The following is a 17,375-nucleotide window of genomic DNA, read 5'->3' as shown; positions in this document are numbered from 1 at the left end:
GAAAACATCAATCTGTTTGTATCCAAATTATTGTGCCTTACAACAAGCATGCATCTCTGTCACCCAAAAGGAGAGGGAATAATCAAAAAATTATTATGTTCATTTTCATCAAATTGATTTTATTTTAAAGAAGAAACATCTCTCCGTGATCACTGGAAAACCCCCCAAGTGTTTAGATTGTACCCCTTTTCATTAAATACTCTTTGAGTCATTAAAAAAAAAGGCAAAAATAAAAAAATAAAAAAGAAAAGAAATATTTGTTTACTCTGTGAAGTCACTTAGTGGCAAACCAAACTGATCAGAATAAGTAGAAAAGACAAGTTAGAATTTAGTTATTAATCCAAATTAAGAATTAGGGTTTCATTTTTTTTATTATTTTTTTGTCAAGTTATGGAGTGTGTATGGAGGAAGACATGGGAGGATTGATATCCGGGAAACAAGAAGAAGTGTCGGGAGCTCTGCTGTGGAGGTTCTCGGAAATCTGTCTTCCACGGTTCCACCATCACTTGCATCACCACCTTGACCCACCTCCATCTTCCATGTCTCCGCTCCATACCACTCCGCAATTATATTATCAATGATAATCTCCACCACTGGCCTACAATAATATCGTTGATTTTGCCAAGACGACATTTCCGTCTAGTACCAATAAGTCGGTTATGGTAGAAAGAAGTGAGGAAAAAGGAGGTTTGTACTTATTAATATTGTCTTCATGGGTGTTAGGGGTTAGCATGCTCATTAATTACGAACTGCATCGGCTTCAATTTTGGGATAATAAACAACAATTCATTGATATATTGAGAGAAAACAACAAACCTAGACAGGAAGAGAAGTTCTGAGTCTTGAGAATCTGTTGGAAGTTGCGTCCCAATTTAGATGAAATTCATATACAGAGAGAATGAAAAGGAAATAATACATATTATTTAACACTGCCCCGTTGTTGTTTGTATTGAATAAATGCGAATCAGTGGTTTGCCTTATAATCACATGTTGTACAAACACCCAAAACCCTAGCATATATGCAACAAAAGCTATCCACATAATTAGATCCGGTGACTGATGTCAAGGATCAATAGGAAAGTTATACCTACAGGCTACAGGTTGCTTTTATCTTCCATTTTCTCCGAATCCTCTCTCTTAGTCTTCTCCATTGAGATCTGCATGGAAAATTCAAACCACAAAAGCAACAATTGGTGAAGCAGCTTCTGAATTATTTTCAAGCAGGAAATGGAAGTGCTGTCAATAGGAATTATCTTGCCAGAGTTGTACTCGGTGCTTCTCTAGTAGTTTGAAGGGTTACCATATTACACACAAAAACTGTGGAAATAACCGAAAATACATCTAGCAATAGTGTATCCTACATAACTGATTAGTTTAGGAGTCGATCAAATCTGGGCTCCAACCGCTCAAGCCCCAACACATTCCCATACATTCCATATTAGGGAAACAGACTCTACAAAGAAAATGGACTGGTTTCACTTGACTATAAAAGCTGGGATCAAGGCTGAATGCCATCCAATTAAATAGAATTTGTGTAATTGTGGTATGAATTCAAACTCCATACTTCCGAACTGGAATTTTCTGTATATACCTTAACATAAATGAACCCAGCAGCAGTCAAATAACCATAAGACTTGAAAAAAATGATAACAGTTTTAGTCACTTGTAAAAACATTGGCCCTTTTACGCAAAAATAGTGCAATTCCAGGGATGACTAGGGTTCATTGGCACACCCACCTGCAGCCAGCCTCATCGTCTCAATGGATATCGTTTTTATCTGATAAGATAATAAGGGATGAATGTTCTAATGCTTGAAAGAATATTGTTACCACACTAGAGCTGAAAATCCTCAGGCTATGTTTAGTTCCCGGAAAATTTGAGAGAAAATGTGAAAGAAATAAAATAGAGTGGAAAAGTATAGGGAAAAAAAAAAAGAAGGAAAATGAAAAATAGATTTAAAATGAATAATTATTTTTGTTTGTTATTTCAAATTCATTTCACTTCTTTTGTGTAAAGATTAAATAATTTTAAAATATATAAAATTTTAAATAATTTTAATTATATTTGATTTTCTTTTGTATTTTCCTTTGCGAAACTAAACATGAGAAAAAAAAAACCTTCGCATTTTTGTCTTTGTCTTTCCTCAGTACTTTATGAGAACCAAACATAACCTAACTTAAATATTTGGTATGACATTACCAAAGGAAAGGATGATGAGATGAACAAGAAACGAATGTCTTTATGCATATATTTATAGTAATGGGCCCATCTCTTCAGGTTAGCATGATCACAGGTGAATACAAATGTAGCAGGCAAATCATCTCAAGCAATTATAATACAAATATTCTGATGCAACAAAAACAGGGGGAAGTCAGAGAAAGTTAAATGGATTACCAAGAGAAGATCCTCATCAGTACCAAATGATTTGCGAGCTTCTTCTAGGCAATTTGATGAAATCCTCTCATGTTTCCTACAAGTTTCCAGGAAATGCTTTGAACATGAGCTAAATTTAGACAAAGTAACTGCAGAACTCTAAATATTATACATCACTCGTCAGTATTATTATTCTTTTGTATAAACAATTTGTTTCCCAGAAAAAACAAGTCACAAGTACATACAACTAAGAACCTGAGACATCATGTTTGGGATCATTCATGAAGCTATAACATGATAAGACAATCCTGAGATGATTATGACTTTCTGGTTTTCTTCCACAGAGCCATTTTGGGCTTGGTAGATGATATTTTCAAATACAGTTTTCAAAAAACTATTCTAAAACAATTGTTTTTAGGAAGAAAATTCTATTTGGGAACTCAATTATGAAAAACAATTTTCTCAGCTTACTCTCCATAGAAGGTGTTATGCACTTATAGACAATAATATGAAAGTTTCCAATGTATACTCCATATTTTTATTTCTTGCATTGAACGACTGAGAACACCTCAGATTTATTCTTAAAAGAACAACTTGGTTTTTGAACAAATTTTTAGAAAATTATTTTCTGTCAAAAGTTTGCCAAACATATTTTCTAAGTTAGAAAACTATTTTCAAGAATAGTTTGCAAATAGGTCCTTACATTACGGTATAACATGACACGGAATATCAGCACTCAAGTCCATTTCACTGTGGAGGGCATAATGTTTTAAAGCTTATTAAATCTTCCACTTTCTATAGAGAAGTTAATTCTGGCAATTATTTGATGGGATAGATAAGAGATTATTACTGATGGAGATGGAAAACAAAGATGATACCGGGAGCTGGCAGGATCTCTAATCTCAAACTCATCTGTATCAACATCATAGCCACATATTACAACATAGTGACCTGAAAATGTCATCATTATATGGATTAGTTCATATCCAACATACATAAATGAAGATATAACAAACTCACAGCACATATCACAATACAATTCCTAAGAAAACTGTAAGGGGCAGAAAATTGCCAAGCTGGACAAGAAGGTATGAGGTTGTAGAAGATGTTAATCATAATTAAATAACTATGAAGCTTCAGAAGTGTCAGAATATCTAAGCAGACAATCTTTATGTCCATCTTGCATGGGGATTAGAGAAGCATCTTATTAGGGATTGCTTATAAGTCACTTTTGATTCTATTCTTGAATGGAAAAAAAAAAAGTTGAGTTCCAAAACAAAATGGGCAAGGCTTAACTCAATGGAGACTCAGGGTTACCAAACAATACAGAGGAAAGATACATAGCAAAGCAAACCAATGAAAGGCAAAGTTACCAAAAAAATTCCAGCAAAAAAAAATAAATAAAAAAAGGAAGAAGAAGAAGAAGAAGAAAAAACTCCTCTAAAATCACTCACCTCTAAAACCTAAAATACATAAAGTTCAACAGGATTTCCTTCACCTTTGGTACCACAAGGGGAGAAACCCTTCACAGATCTCCCATTCCCTCTTTCCCCACCCCAACCCCCCTCCCCTCAAAATACAGCACATTGTACAGAACAGAACTATCATCCATCCCCCATATTGTAGAGAGCAGCACTACCTGCCAATTGCAACAGATTGCACAAAATATAGCTACCAACAAAGTGTGCCCATTCCCAATAAAAACCTACAACCATCAGCTCATGATAAAGAACAGACACTGAAGACAGTAGATTCCAAGAAGCAAGAAAATAGAAATCCATTACTTTGAATCTCTAATACAGTGAATCAGAAGGGGATGTATTTCCTTCAACATATGATATGTATTTGGAACCACTCACAGCCTGCTAAAAAAAGGACTAATTTTCATGGTCTTATGGTGAACCAGCATCACAATCAAAAGGGGGGAAAGAAACCTTTCAAAGGACCAAGTGTGCTCCAAACTGAATTACTTGAAAAGCTTTTGTCACCTTCCAGTGGAATGCAACAACAATAAAACAACCATGAAAAAGCCCTCCAGTTTCCCTTGTAGGCCAACATATCCTTTCTTTTTCTAGACAGCTTGACACAAAACCTGGTCAAAGGAGAGTTACACACTACCCCACCATAAAAACAAGTCATCCCTAATAAGAGTGGCCATTTGTGTTGGTGGGTCATGTCCATGTTGTATCAAAACTCAAACATTTGACTAAATAGGTCAACCCTAATATGTACGAATAATAATCAGGTTAGAAGTTAGAACTACAAATCCAAATACGACCTAATTATTAAATAGGTAACACGTAGTATAACCCATTTAATAATCAAGTGATTTAAGTCTTATTTAATAATCAGATTGAGTGAATCCTTATTTGAGTCGATATGATTAACCTCTCAACCTCGTATGTTTATGACTCAATTGACCTATTTATTCAAAATCAAATTTTACATGAGTCAAATGTGAGTTAAATAGATTATAGCTATAAAAAGGTTAATCAACACAATTATTAAATAGGTCAATTTGAGTCAAATTCGTGTGATGTAGGTTGACCCAAAAACCACCTGTTTATTAAATGAGTTATATATGCTAACACAAATTTCACCTAAATATGATTATACTTTGAACTCAAACCTGCAAAAAACATATCGAGTTCAACTTGTGTTGGTGAATCGTATTAAACTTTACCAACCCTAATCCCTAATAATGCTCAGCATATGCAGGTGTTATCTTAAAATTATCAAAGTGAGCAATTTATTTTGTCACATAGCAACTTGTGTCCACAACAAACGATTTCAGGAGTTGGCCAAAAGTTGAACGCTTTCCCTCATAAACACACTAGGAGAATTATAACTGCATTTGCAACAGGGTAACAACAAAACAAATGGAAAAAAAAAAGTACAAAAAAAAAAAAAAGGCACCATCCTCACCAGTGTATTCTGAGTAGCCACCACAGAAGCCTGAGACATGAACATTCTCCAACCAAGACTGACTGCATCAACAAAATTTTCCATAAGCCCTATTCAATAGTAGACCAATTATATAGATAATTTGTTCTTAAAAGTGAAGCCTTTAGTTTGAAGTCACCCAAGTAGCAAGCAAATGATAGAATCAGCCATAACTACTGTAAATATAAGATGAACAGGTTATGTAATGATTGACACGATATCAATTAAAGAATAAGATCGTCAAGCAGAAAAATCAGAACAATTAAATTACAAAAAGTTTGTACCTTAATTTATACTGATCAATTAAAGCAATTGCAATATATTTCCCTGACAAGATCAAGAGTGAAATTTCATCTCCACTGATTGATCTGCACTGTAAAAAGAGGAGGTTCATTGGCTTAACTACAAGAGAAGTTTAAAAATCATGCATAAACAAGAAAATAAGATATGAAGATTACTAACTCAAAAGAAAGCAATCTCACACATCCTTCCCCAAAAGGATTAAAAAAAGAAAGATAAATAATCAATTTATAAGCATCCTATTTCTTATCTTGGTAGTGACGATTAAGTTTTTATTTAATTCTTTCCCAGATGAACCTCAAAATGATGCATATTCAAATGAACTTATAATACCTGTATATCAATTCCAGCTTCCATTGCCTTCTTAAAAAGAGAATCCACACGCACTAGATCGGTAGCCAATTGATCCTGCAAAAGATGTTTGAACTCGGGCATTATAAGTTTGTTGGAAGTGACAGAGGAAAACTAGCAAGTTTACCAAGTATAAAAAGCATCATACATCATGGCAAGTCCATTACAGAATGACTTAAACACATTTAGCAGGGAAACCAAACTTTCTGGAAGAAAGAGCACACATTTATTAAAAAAATCACCTTGTAAAATGTCTCCACAGAAAAATTTGGGTTTGCTCCTAAAGTTACAGTGAAGTACGAAAAACTAACAGAGAACTTCTGCAGTAAATATGCCAGATCAACAGTCCAAATGCTGCAAACAAGGCATCAACAGAGGAAAATTTATCAAGAATATGCATGTTAGCTAATTTTGAATTTGTGAAAAATACATCCTTTGAAGGATGTGCATGCAGTCTCCAATAGCAACTGGAATAGCAGGCATCAATACAATATATTAACACTCCAATTTATCAATAAATATGTTATTTGCATCAAGATCAATGCTCAAGCTTACCGTTCAATATAATCTACACAATACTTCATCAATTTTTCAAATAAGATAACAGATATTATTTTGTTAGCAAGGAAACAGAAATCCATGTAGTCATGTATAAAAACTATGCTACGAGGAAAAGGCAAATAAGTCGAGGATGACTTCTGTCTGATATTCAAAAGGGCACTTCATAATGTGTGAAATAACTCTGTCCAGATCTTATACATCATGGGTATGAGTGTCCAATATTTATCCAGCACGATGTCTATCTAACATTTACCCAACAGAAGTGAACAACAAAGGAGGAGTAGAACATAGTACTAATTCAACATGATTTTTTATTTTGTTTTCTTGGTCTGATTCATGGATATCGAAAAAGGAAGAGAGGGATGGATATTGCTCATTTACCACAAGTTCCTTTATTCTATAATGTCTTCCATGAGTTTATATATTTTCTTCATTTGCTTCATGCTGAATGCACTGAAACAAAGTGCCACCATTTAACTGGTGACTACCATCACAGGAGATATCATAAAATTAACAAACTAATTTTATGACACCATATGTACCAAGTCACACGAGAAATAGACACAAAAACATTGGATCATAGGCAAAATTTCCTGTCATTGAAAAGAACTTGAAGTTACATTCACATAAATGAATGATTTACCATCAAAACAAGCTTTTATTTTCCAAATACGAAATTTAGGAAAAATATATCATCGTAGCGATCATGAATACAATGAAAATCATTCACATTCCGAAAGGCAATATTGTAAACAGAAATAACAAGGTCTCGAATACTGATAAGCTATCCCTGCTCATACAATCACATGTCTAAGATTTATTGCAGTAGGTCATATAGAGTATCTAGGATATGTTAAACTATATATTTTAACTATTACCTCCTATTAAAGCAATAATATAAAAGAAGCACAGTTATAAATGAAACAATACTGCAGGAAATTAAAATTATAAATTTGCAAAAGAAGAAGGCACCTAGTTGTGCAGCAGAGCTCTTCCAATGCTTGAATATTGCAGTTATTGATGCCAAAAGTTCTCAAAACCATCAAAACACAAGCAAGACCACAATCCCAAGTGCTTAGTTGATTCATATGTGGAACCTATAAGCCCACATACCTCAATAGATTTAAAAAGAAACCAAACCAGAACCAATCCAATTGCAGATTTCATCTAAAAGAATGTGTATCATTAAAAGAAAAAAAAGTGCCAGTTGATTCTGTACATCAGTACTAGAGTGTCCACTGGCAAAAGTTTGAATTGTAACAACAAATTAAAAGGTAAAAGTAAAATGATGATGTACTCACTTCAACAAAGTGTGAATGGGGCAAGTTTACATTAGGGCATTTTCCATTACTTGGTAATTGCTCAAGTGAGTAGGATTCAACCAAGCCTTTTGGGTATTCATCTGCTTCATGAGCATTTTCTTCTTCGGTTTTCAGAAACTTGTTAAAGAGAAGATACAAAGGCCACATTAGTGACCAAATTAACCACGGAATTCCACTGGAGCACCCAAATCAGACATAAATAATGTATAAGCAGTAATCAATGCAGTCAGCCTTGTATCATGGTTCTCTGGAATTGTTTGGAGGGTACTGTTTCTCTTACCAGCTGCAGCTTTGGCATATCAAAAGAAAAAAAAAATCAATAATAAAACAGAAGGGACAAGAAAGATACAACTCAAGTGGTTAGTAGCAGAGTAGATCCAAGCAACTTATTTATCAAATCCCCAAACCAAAGACAGAAAAGGATTATGAGAAACCTGAATACCATGTAATGGCCCACAAGTTATAACTCCAATTGAATAAGATCAGATTGTGCTGGTGATCACCTGTTCATTGCTCATCTTGATGATCTTCCACCAAGAACTTACTAGTTTATCCTTGATCACATTATGATCAACCCTTAAAAAACTAAAAAGTTAATAAAAAAGAAAGGATCCTAAAAGTAACCCCAAATTATCTCAGTTATTTATTGAATAATGTCATAAGTAAATAAATAAATAATGCTCAACTCTCCTAAAATGTTGATTGGGCAATTCATTCTGTAGTGAGGTATACTATCAAATAGCAGCTACTATCAAGTTGTTACATTTCTTCCCTAGCATCACTGAGTGAACCATTTACCTTTTCTTTTAATATGCAAGATAAGGATAAATATATTAGTAGGGTGCCTATGTAAAATGGTTGCAACCGTCATGCACACAAAGTATACAAGCAGCATGATTACAAAAGGAAAGAAACAAAAAATAAAGAACCTTTACCAAACTAACCAACACCCAGCTCTTTACAAAATCAAAGAAAGAAACTTCCCATTAGACCACACAAAAAAGGTTCTCAGAAACACATTTTTCATCACCAAAATGGACTGTTCCACCATTTCAAAGGTTCTATTGTTGTTCTTTTTCCAGATTATCTAAAAAGGACACAAAGGAGATAGCCTCCACACCATCTTGTGCCTGACACCTGCAGCAGAGCCTTGCCAACTAAGCAGGACACCTTTGATGGATTGGTGAGAGATCCATGGCAAACACCAACCATAACTTGGAGTTCACTTGCAGTGGATGAGAATGTAGTCTGCAGTTTCAAAATCTTATTTATAGGAGCAGCACTAATTGACCAAGGCCCATCCTCTCCTTGTGAGCTCATTTACCCCCTGCCCCCCTCCTCCCTCCCAAACACACCCTGACACAACAACCACAAAACAAAACAGAACAAACCTTAGAAGGTGCCCTTGGATTCCAAACCAACTTGGTAGGAAAAGAGGAAAGTTTGCCCACAATTAAGGGCTTGAAGTAGGATTTTTTATTAAAAAAGGAGGGGGGGGGGGGGGGGGCTTCATTTAAAGCTTCCAAACCAACACCTATCCTCCACACCACTGCTAATGGAGCCTTTCAAAATCATCACTATACTTAGATGCCATGCTGTCAATTATCCACCACAATTATGGCTAATCCCCTTCTCATCCTTCATCATTTTAAAAGTTATTAGACATACAAATATAATCCATAGGGTACCTTTTTTTGTCAACTATACTTTTCATAACAGGTTTGTGTTGATGCTCAATTTTGAGCTTTTCATGTCACAAGCATCATTACAACAAGTTAGACATCTTGCTAAGCTCCTACAATGTCTCAATATGTAACCAATGACCCAATGACCCAATCCCATGTAATTATATGATTCGACATTAATATAAGGCCTTTTATCTTGCATCACAACATGCAAACTCCATAGAAACATCTCCAATTTACCTCGTGCCAGGATGAAAATGACACCTAGCACAAGTACCCACCTATGATACCCTAATCCTTCAATTTCACCCAATGTACCTATGTTGACATGACATGAAATGGGTGTAGGTATGGGATCCTTATTGGATACTCATATTTTACTTTGGGTGTGATTGTTTGATTTTTTCATTGATATCCTTTTATTCTTTCAATTTTCTTAGTAATAATTATATTAGAGAAAAAGAAGAGTTAGTTGAAAAGTGAACTTTAGTAAGAATATTTAGGGATAAGAGGGAAAAAAAGGAGTAAAGGAAAAAGATGAGAGCTTTTAAAAAGGATATCTTCGATTCCAATTTATTTTCCATTGATATTTCTTTTATTATGTCAAATCCCAATACCCGTGCCCATTTTCTGAATCCCTTTTTAGCAGAGTCCTCATATTGTGAAATTTGAGTTATGAAAGATTGAATGCTTAAACATGTACTCGTATTTGACACTCATACCCAAACCCATACAACATAGGTACCACAACTTAGATGCTTGACTATCACAAATGCCTGTAGAATGCACATCCATCCATATAATATGAAAGCCTATTTGTGGTAGATGTTGAGGAAAACTATTTATCCGCTCCACCTAGGATCATATTTGCTTGCAAAGCTTGATATCTTTCCATGCATGACAACAATTGCTTCTTCACCTCCTTGGGAGTAGTATTAGCATAAACCCCTTGGGTAGTGCCAACATAACCTACCTTAAGGTGGCATCAATGTAACCTTCAAAAGGGTTAGTGTCGTTGTAACCCTCCTTGAGTTGGTACCTTTATAACCCCCTTAAGGTGGTTTGGACATAATTCTAAGGTATTGCTATAGAGAGGTATCCCCTTCTTCTCTTTCAAAGAGGCCTTCACCATTTTTCTTACCCACCTAAGTTAGTAATAAGGCTTGGGGTGTCCTAGATACGCTTAGTGCATCTCACTAATTGGCTTAGTGCTTCCATCGTTGAGTATATGAAATAGGTATAAAAGTTTTGGTTTGGTGTATGGAGCATGATGCTCATCTAGGTGAGATAGATCAAACATATAAGGATGTCTACAAGGCAGGTTAGGGATGATGCTCACTCCCTCTAACCTTGCTCTAATAAAGAATTCTTAATTCTATCCCCATCCCACACTTGAGGTGGGGTGGGACTTTGCGTCCCAAATCCGATGTGGGGTACACAAAAACCATCTTCCACATGCTACCCCATTAACAATTGCAAGTTAAAATAATAATAATAATGAAAATAAAAGAAAGACCCATTTGGTGGGTATGAAATCTAGAAGATGGAAAGAGAAAAAAAAAAAAAAAAAACCCTTATTTGGAACCAAAAAATTGAAAATCAAGAAATAAAAAAGAGTGAAAAAAATCTTATTAGTTAGCCAAGAAAACTGAAAATTGATACCAAAAAGAGCAAAAGAGTGGGAACTTTGGTCATTGGAAAAATGCACAAAAATAAACACAATAAAAAATAGAAAAATATAAAACAAGGAAAACCAAAAAACCCTAACCATGGTGTTTGTTTTCCAAAAAAAATAAGAAAGAGAAAAAAAAATACAAAGTCAAAGGAATGCAAGTAATGATGAGAGTGTAATAGATACCATATTTAGTGTTACATAGCAACATTGAATACTTGGTGAACACTATGAAGAAAAGAATGGAGAAAAAATTGAACAAAGGGAAAATTGAATAGAGACAACTAGGGTTGAAATGAGGAGGTGTGCTTGTGATGATATAAATACAATGACATTCTTGTAAATATGAGGGTAAATTAATAAAATGACTATAATTTAATGAAAAGTTGTTATAACCAGGGGGGGGGGGGGGGGGGGGGGGGGTAGGCTTGGTACAATACCATATCTTGCCTCAAGCCTAACTTGGGTCTTCCAAAAATTCCCAAACCCAACCTATTCCTGATTTCACTTTCCTAATACCAGCCTCATTAGAGGCTGTGTGATTACCCAATAAACCTGCACCATTTTGATCCCTAAAAATACACATTAAACATGTTTTGCCAAGTAGAAAAGGAGGAAAGTTCATGTGCAAGGAACACATGGTACCATCAGTGCACATTGGGCCAAGTGTGGGCATGATTTGGTTTAGTATGGTTTTTAGCTCCACTTCTAACCAAACCAAATCAATTAGTTGGGAAAACATGCTTCATCGAATCAAACCAATTTGACTTCTCTAATCGAGTCAAAACAATCTACATAATAATCGATTTGGTTTGGATTGGATTGTTTAATTTGTTTAGGCCTAAACCCATGTTATATTTTCCAACTTTCTATTTAAAAACATTTCAAATACTAGGCTTTTTAAATTTTCTTAGTTAAATCCAAAATAGTGCTTTAATATTGCTTTCTTGACCAAGAATAACTTTTTAGGCCCCAATTCATAAACCTTTTAAAAACTATTTGTTAAATTATTGGATATGAGAAAAAAAATAAAATAAAGAAACAAATACACAATAATCTAAGAGACATAAAAACGGCAACATAAAAATATTGTATTAGGGGATCGAGTTGGTTAGGTTAAAAAAAAACTCCTACGCCAAACTGTAACAAACTTAACTAGTTAAATAAAAATTCAACCTAACCGAATCAAACAAGAGGCTCTACCCAAAACAACTCATGTTAATTGGTTTGGGTTGGTCAGGGTTTTCTTTTTCTTTTTATTATTTTTTAAATGCCTACCCCTGTTTTAGGCCAATAAAGTCTTGACTAATGAAGCTTGAAGGCCCATGACTAGCTAGGCCTTTCCCCTTCAAAATGAGTTGTTCCGCTCAAGCTCCTGCATAAAAGGCTTTCGGATCTCATTTTGAAAGGGAAAATAGAGCTTTCCCCATGTCAAATATTTTTTGAACCTAATCAAAGAGTTTCCCTCTAAAGCTCATCCTAACACCAAATTCTAGTTGCATTGTCCCCTTTTGGGGCTAATAGTGACTCACTCCAACCCTTTCTCCCATCATTATGCTCTGCTTCCCCTCTTAACTCCTGAGGGTGCATTGTTACCTCTAACCTCCTATCATTCAAAAACCCATCATTGACAATTCCTTCCAAAGAGGTGGCTCCGCTTATCCATAGGATAATTGTGTATTCGCTTCCTATAATTAAGCCAATTCAGAATATTCCATTACTATAATACCATAATGGGCTGTCAGACCTTGCCCTCTATTGTTGTAATTAAGACAACTCAAAAGCTTCCATTGATAAAATACCATAATATGTTGTAGAAGTTGCATGGAAAATTTCCGATTTTTTTGCATACATATGATTACCTTCTTTGTTGCTGCATATGTACAATTACCTTCTTTTTCATTAACTTACCATCAAGTGCAAACTGCTATTATAAACTATGCACAGTTAGCTTTTCCGAGTTTCTGCACCACTCAAACTGAGCTACAACATTACCTACAAGATGGATCATGTAGCTAATTCCACAATCCTTCAATCTGGATGTTGTTTTTCTCTTAATTTCATTCAGCAAAAAATCATCCTAATAGTTCCTCCATATCAATTTGAAGAAAACTGATTTTGAGATATAGCACTAACTTAATGAACCCTCACCAATGCAGGGCACTTTTTTTCACCTTTTGGGGGTAGTTAGAGTTGACCTAAAGGATTATTTACAGACCAATAATAACATCAATTTGAAGAAAACTGATTTTGACATACAACACTAACTGGACAAACCCCTACTCACCTTCACCAATGTAGGGCACTTATTTTCACCTTTTGGGGGTGGTTAGAGTTGACCTAAAGGATTATTTACAGACCAATAACAGGCACTTTTTTTTTCACCTTTTGGGTGTGGTTAAACTTGACCTAAAGGATTACTTATAGATCAATATTTTAGGCTTGAGAGGTTGAAGCATAAGGGAATTGTATAAAAATTAGGGTTGGGAGGTTGAAGCTAGAGTTAAATATTGGCCTTTCTCATGGATCACATGTTGTATGTATCGCCTATCAAACAAAAAAACGAAAGGATGTTGAAAGTGGACTTGCCTAAGAGATGTTAGGCTTGAGAGGTTGAGGCCAGAGTGAAATACGATGCATTGCTCTCAAAGCAGTAGTACTAATGATTGCCATAAAAGTTTTTCATATGGTCCAAAAAGATCACTACTAGCCATCAATATTTTTTAAGGAATTGCAGTTTTCTATAGGCTAAATTTGGCTCCTGGAAAGTACCAAAAAAATGGGGGAGGGGGTGGGGGGGTTGAAGGCAAGGAAAATTATTTTCCTATTGTTTCAATGACATGGAGAAAGGTTAAAAAAAAAAAAAAAAAAAAAAAATCTAAGGAAAAGATGGGAGAAAATAGTAAACAATTTTCCTGCCCATTTTCATCAAGGCTACGTTTGGTTTTTGGAAAATTTGAGGGAAAGAAAATAAAGAAGATTGAAGAAAAGAAAATTAAATTCCTTAGCTCTTATTTTGTTGTCCATAAAATAGTTGAGGGGAAAGAAAATTAAATTCCTTCCTTAATAGTTTAATTTTATTTCCTACTATTTTTCATCTTTCCTCTTTCTCCTTTCCTACTACTTTTCCTCTCACTTTCCCAAGTAATAAAATATGATGGTTTGGGATCATCTCTTAGCTCTTTTTTCTCTAAGCATCAAACAAAGAGACTAAGGCAAAAGAAATAATTTAAGGGGAATTAATCATTTTAATCCTTTTTAACTATTTTACACACTGATAGCTTTGTTTCAGAAAGAAATGGACAGAATTACGGAGAGATACTGTAATATCAACATCAAGATGGGCAGTGGGTTCCATCTCAAAATCCAACAAAATAAAAACTGTACTGTTGATGTAGTTGCCAAAAAATCCACCATTCTATGCATTCTAGGAAACGTGTTAGACTTGCATTTCTCTTGTGAAAGAATATTGAATCGTGGCAATCTTGGTTTCTCCCAAAACTGGGACTTGTTCATACATGAGCCACCATCAAATATAGGAAGGAAATTGCTTTTAGCTGTTTCACATAGCATGAGAATTGGGAGCAAAAAAAACGAAGGAATCATTGTTGCATTAAAGATGAACATCTTGATGTAACTAATTTCTTGTATGATTAAAATCTGACATATAAAATGAATAAACCTTCTAATACAAGAAAAGAATAAACCTTGATTCTGAAACAATTCTCATACTTCAAACTCTTAAATACTTCAGATATTGTGCAGAAAACTCAACTCTAGCATGACATATTTGAGTCCATACTGAAGCACCTTCACATTTTCTTGTATGAAGCTTTGAAACCCTTGGCCTAGAACACTTCCATGCTTCACCAACACTTCTGTTTTGAGCTTATAAAGATAAAACCATTGACATCAACAACCCCATAACCTTTTCTCTTCCAATGTATACTAATTGGAATTTAACATCATTCTGTCTAGCAAATATTATAGTTTCCCACAGAATCTGCATCTGGATTTCCATTAATGTTAAGGGATACATAACTGTTTAGTAGACTTGTATCATATTATATCAAGTAGTTACTTAGGTAACTCTAGTAAGAAGTCATGGCACTAATAGAAGATTCCTCTGCCTTTGCCACATGATATGTAAAACACAAAAGTGTAATGAGACACTAGTGGAGGCATTGAAACAACTATTGATCACATCAATATACAAGGATTGTGAAGTTTTAAATGACTTACAGTTTTAAAGAGAAGGGGGAAAAACAGGAGGTGGAGGGACAGTGAGATTCCAATGATTAATCCATAGGGAGATTGCATAGTTAAGATTTTTAATAAAGACGATCAGATGTGGAAGTTGTAATCTTTAGATCCTGCTACCACTACAAGGAGTTTAAAAACCAGAAATAGTAAGACATTTATTCAGTAAAAAATTTGAAATTTGAAAAATGAAAGAAAATAAACAAGATCAGCAAAAGTTAGGTGAAGATGTCTTTCCTTTCAACACCCCTTTTGGAGTTTGGATTGCTCAAGGCACTTGAAAATAAAATGAAACTGATGTAGTGCTGGCCATTCCACAGCTAAAAGGTATAGGCACTTTTTAGTTTTAAATCAAAGGAGGCAACATGTGGAAGCATTGAACTAGATCAATAACTAAAAGATTCAAGGGTAAAGAATCACCATTAATCACTATACTAACACTACTTCCAACCTGTACGAAGTATCAAAGAGAAAAATGTAAATAATGAAGGCAGCCATTTTGTGAATTTATGGAGTATACATGCGTCAAGAAGAGTGCTGGTCATGCCAGCTATAAAGCATGTGATAAACAAACACAATTTGAAAAGGATAAGAGGAATTAAAGCCAAGGTAGTGAGGACCCACGTGGAAACAGAGCTTTACTCCCTTTGGTTAAGCTCCATTTCCAGCACACTGCAAAGTTGAATAGACTAAGCTTTTCCTATACCAAAAACTTCAAAAAGATCATAGTCTTTAGCATAATTTGCCCCCATATCATTGCATAGATATTTGACCCAACCAGATAATTCTGTCATCTAATTTGACAGATCCTTAAAAGTTTAGGAGCTGGGATGAATTTCAACATACCAACAGTTGGCATACAAGATGTTCCACAGCCATCAAATAAGGGGTCAGACAATGATGCAAGTACAAGCACGATAAAGTGGGCCAATTCTCTTATTCTCATGGCTGTTATATCTAGGGAGAGAACTAGGAACATTAAGAAAAATGGAGAGGCAGGCAATGGAAATCAAGTCCACCATTTAACAGTACCAAAACAAGGTGAAATTGTTGTTTAAGTCCTTATGAGATCAAAACAACATTGTATTCTTGCTCTAAGCTCGTAACAGATATCAGGAGAAAATTTTCAAGAAAAATCTCATCTAACTTCAATCTCCTGACCAGTTGCTTTATTTTCTATCAGCAATGAGGAGCAAAAAAACAAAAGCCGCTCGTGATTAGACGCAACCAATTTCAGCACGTGCAACATTCTAAATCACACACAATAGAGATTCAACACAAACAAAATGGAAATTTGAATAACCCTCCCTTTTGCTAGAAGAAGACAGCAAATAAATAAATAAAAATTTCATATAATTTCCCTCACATTTTCTCAGCAACCAATTGAATTCAAGGGAGAAGAAAGAACACGACATAAAAATCAAGAATCATCAAAATCCGTTAATCCGATCCAAATAAAATCTATCAAAGATTCAACACAAAAGCAAATCAACAAAACATTTTCTCAACAACCAAAGAGATTATAGAAAATAGAAGAAATTTGAGAAGAGAATTAAAAACCTACCGCCACGAGTTGAGCTTGGAACATCGATTGAATCTCTGAAAAGTGAATATCAGAATCTGTAGAGACAAATCAGTTCTCGAATCTCCCTAGTTCATCATCCTCCCATTTGCATCTGCGATGGTGTTGGAAGATCATAAATATAATTCCCCAGCAGCAGCCATATCTCAAGCAGACACCAACTGCAACGATCAAATTCGCGATTACGATTTCACAGATAAAGCCCACCAATAGAGAGGATCATTATTACGACAACCAAATCCTTGGAAGAGTTGTTAGAGTGGTTGGATTTAAAATATATGCTTGGAAAATATAAATTTGAAAATTAAAATAATAATCGCAAAACC

The 17,375-nt window shown here is 34.8% G+C and overlaps 1 protein-coding gene across 8 annotated transcripts; it reads right to left on the bottom strand.

The window, feature by feature from the left end:
- Positions 1–899: 899 nt before the first annotated feature.
- Positions 900–17,351, bottom strand: LOC100263230 (guanylyl cyclase 1). Of its 8 annotated transcripts, XM_059742268.1 has the most exons (11): positions 17,032–17,346; positions 15,450–15,787; positions 7,830–8,139; positions 7,501–7,625; positions 6,210–6,321; positions 5,950–6,024; positions 5,601–5,689; positions 5,299–5,360; positions 3,252–3,324; positions 2,395–2,470; positions 900–1,157 (listed from the first exon to the last, which is right to left on the bottom strand). In XM_059742268.1, the coding sequence occupies exons 3-11, from the start codon at positions 7,995–7,997 to the stop codon at positions 1,095–1,097; spliced, it is 843 nt and encodes a 280-aa protein (XP_059598251.1). In that variant the 5' UTR covers positions 7,998–8,139; positions 15,450–15,787; positions 17,032–17,346; the 3' UTR covers positions 900–1,094. The 8 variants fall into 8 exon arrangements, with proteins under 8 accessions (XP_059598251.1, XP_010658500.1, XP_002277052.1 ...); XM_010660198.3 differs by lacking the exon at positions 15,450–15,787; XM_002277016.5 differs by lacking the exon at positions 15,450–15,787 and having other exon boundaries at positions 7,830–8,133.
- Between the last annotated feature and the right edge of the window lie 24 nt (positions 17,352–17,375).

The sequence above is a fragment of the Vitis vinifera genome, chromosome 13 (assembly GCF_030704535.1).
Source record: "Vitis vinifera cultivar Pinot Noir 40024 chromosome 13, ASM3070453v1".
NCBI classification, from domain to species: Eukaryota; Viridiplantae; Streptophyta; class Magnoliopsida; order Vitales; family Vitaceae; genus Vitis; species Vitis vinifera.
This window is presented reverse-complemented; position numbering and strand designations above follow the sequence as displayed.

Excerpts from the sequence above, each read along its gene's own strand:
- LOC100263230 (XM_059742267.1), bottom strand. The coding sequence starts at position 7,997 with ATGTGGCCTTTGTATCTTCTCTTTAACAAGTTTCTGAAAACCGAAGAA. Across the intron at positions 5,690-5,949 it reads AAGCTGGAATTGATATACAG|TGCAGATCAATCAGTGGAGA; the intron begins GTATTATAAGTT and ends CTCTTTTTACAG. Across the intron at positions 2,471-3,251 it reads AGAGATCCTGCCAGCTCCCG|GAAACATGAGAGGATTTCAT; the intron begins GTATCATCTTTG and ends GGAAACTTGTAG.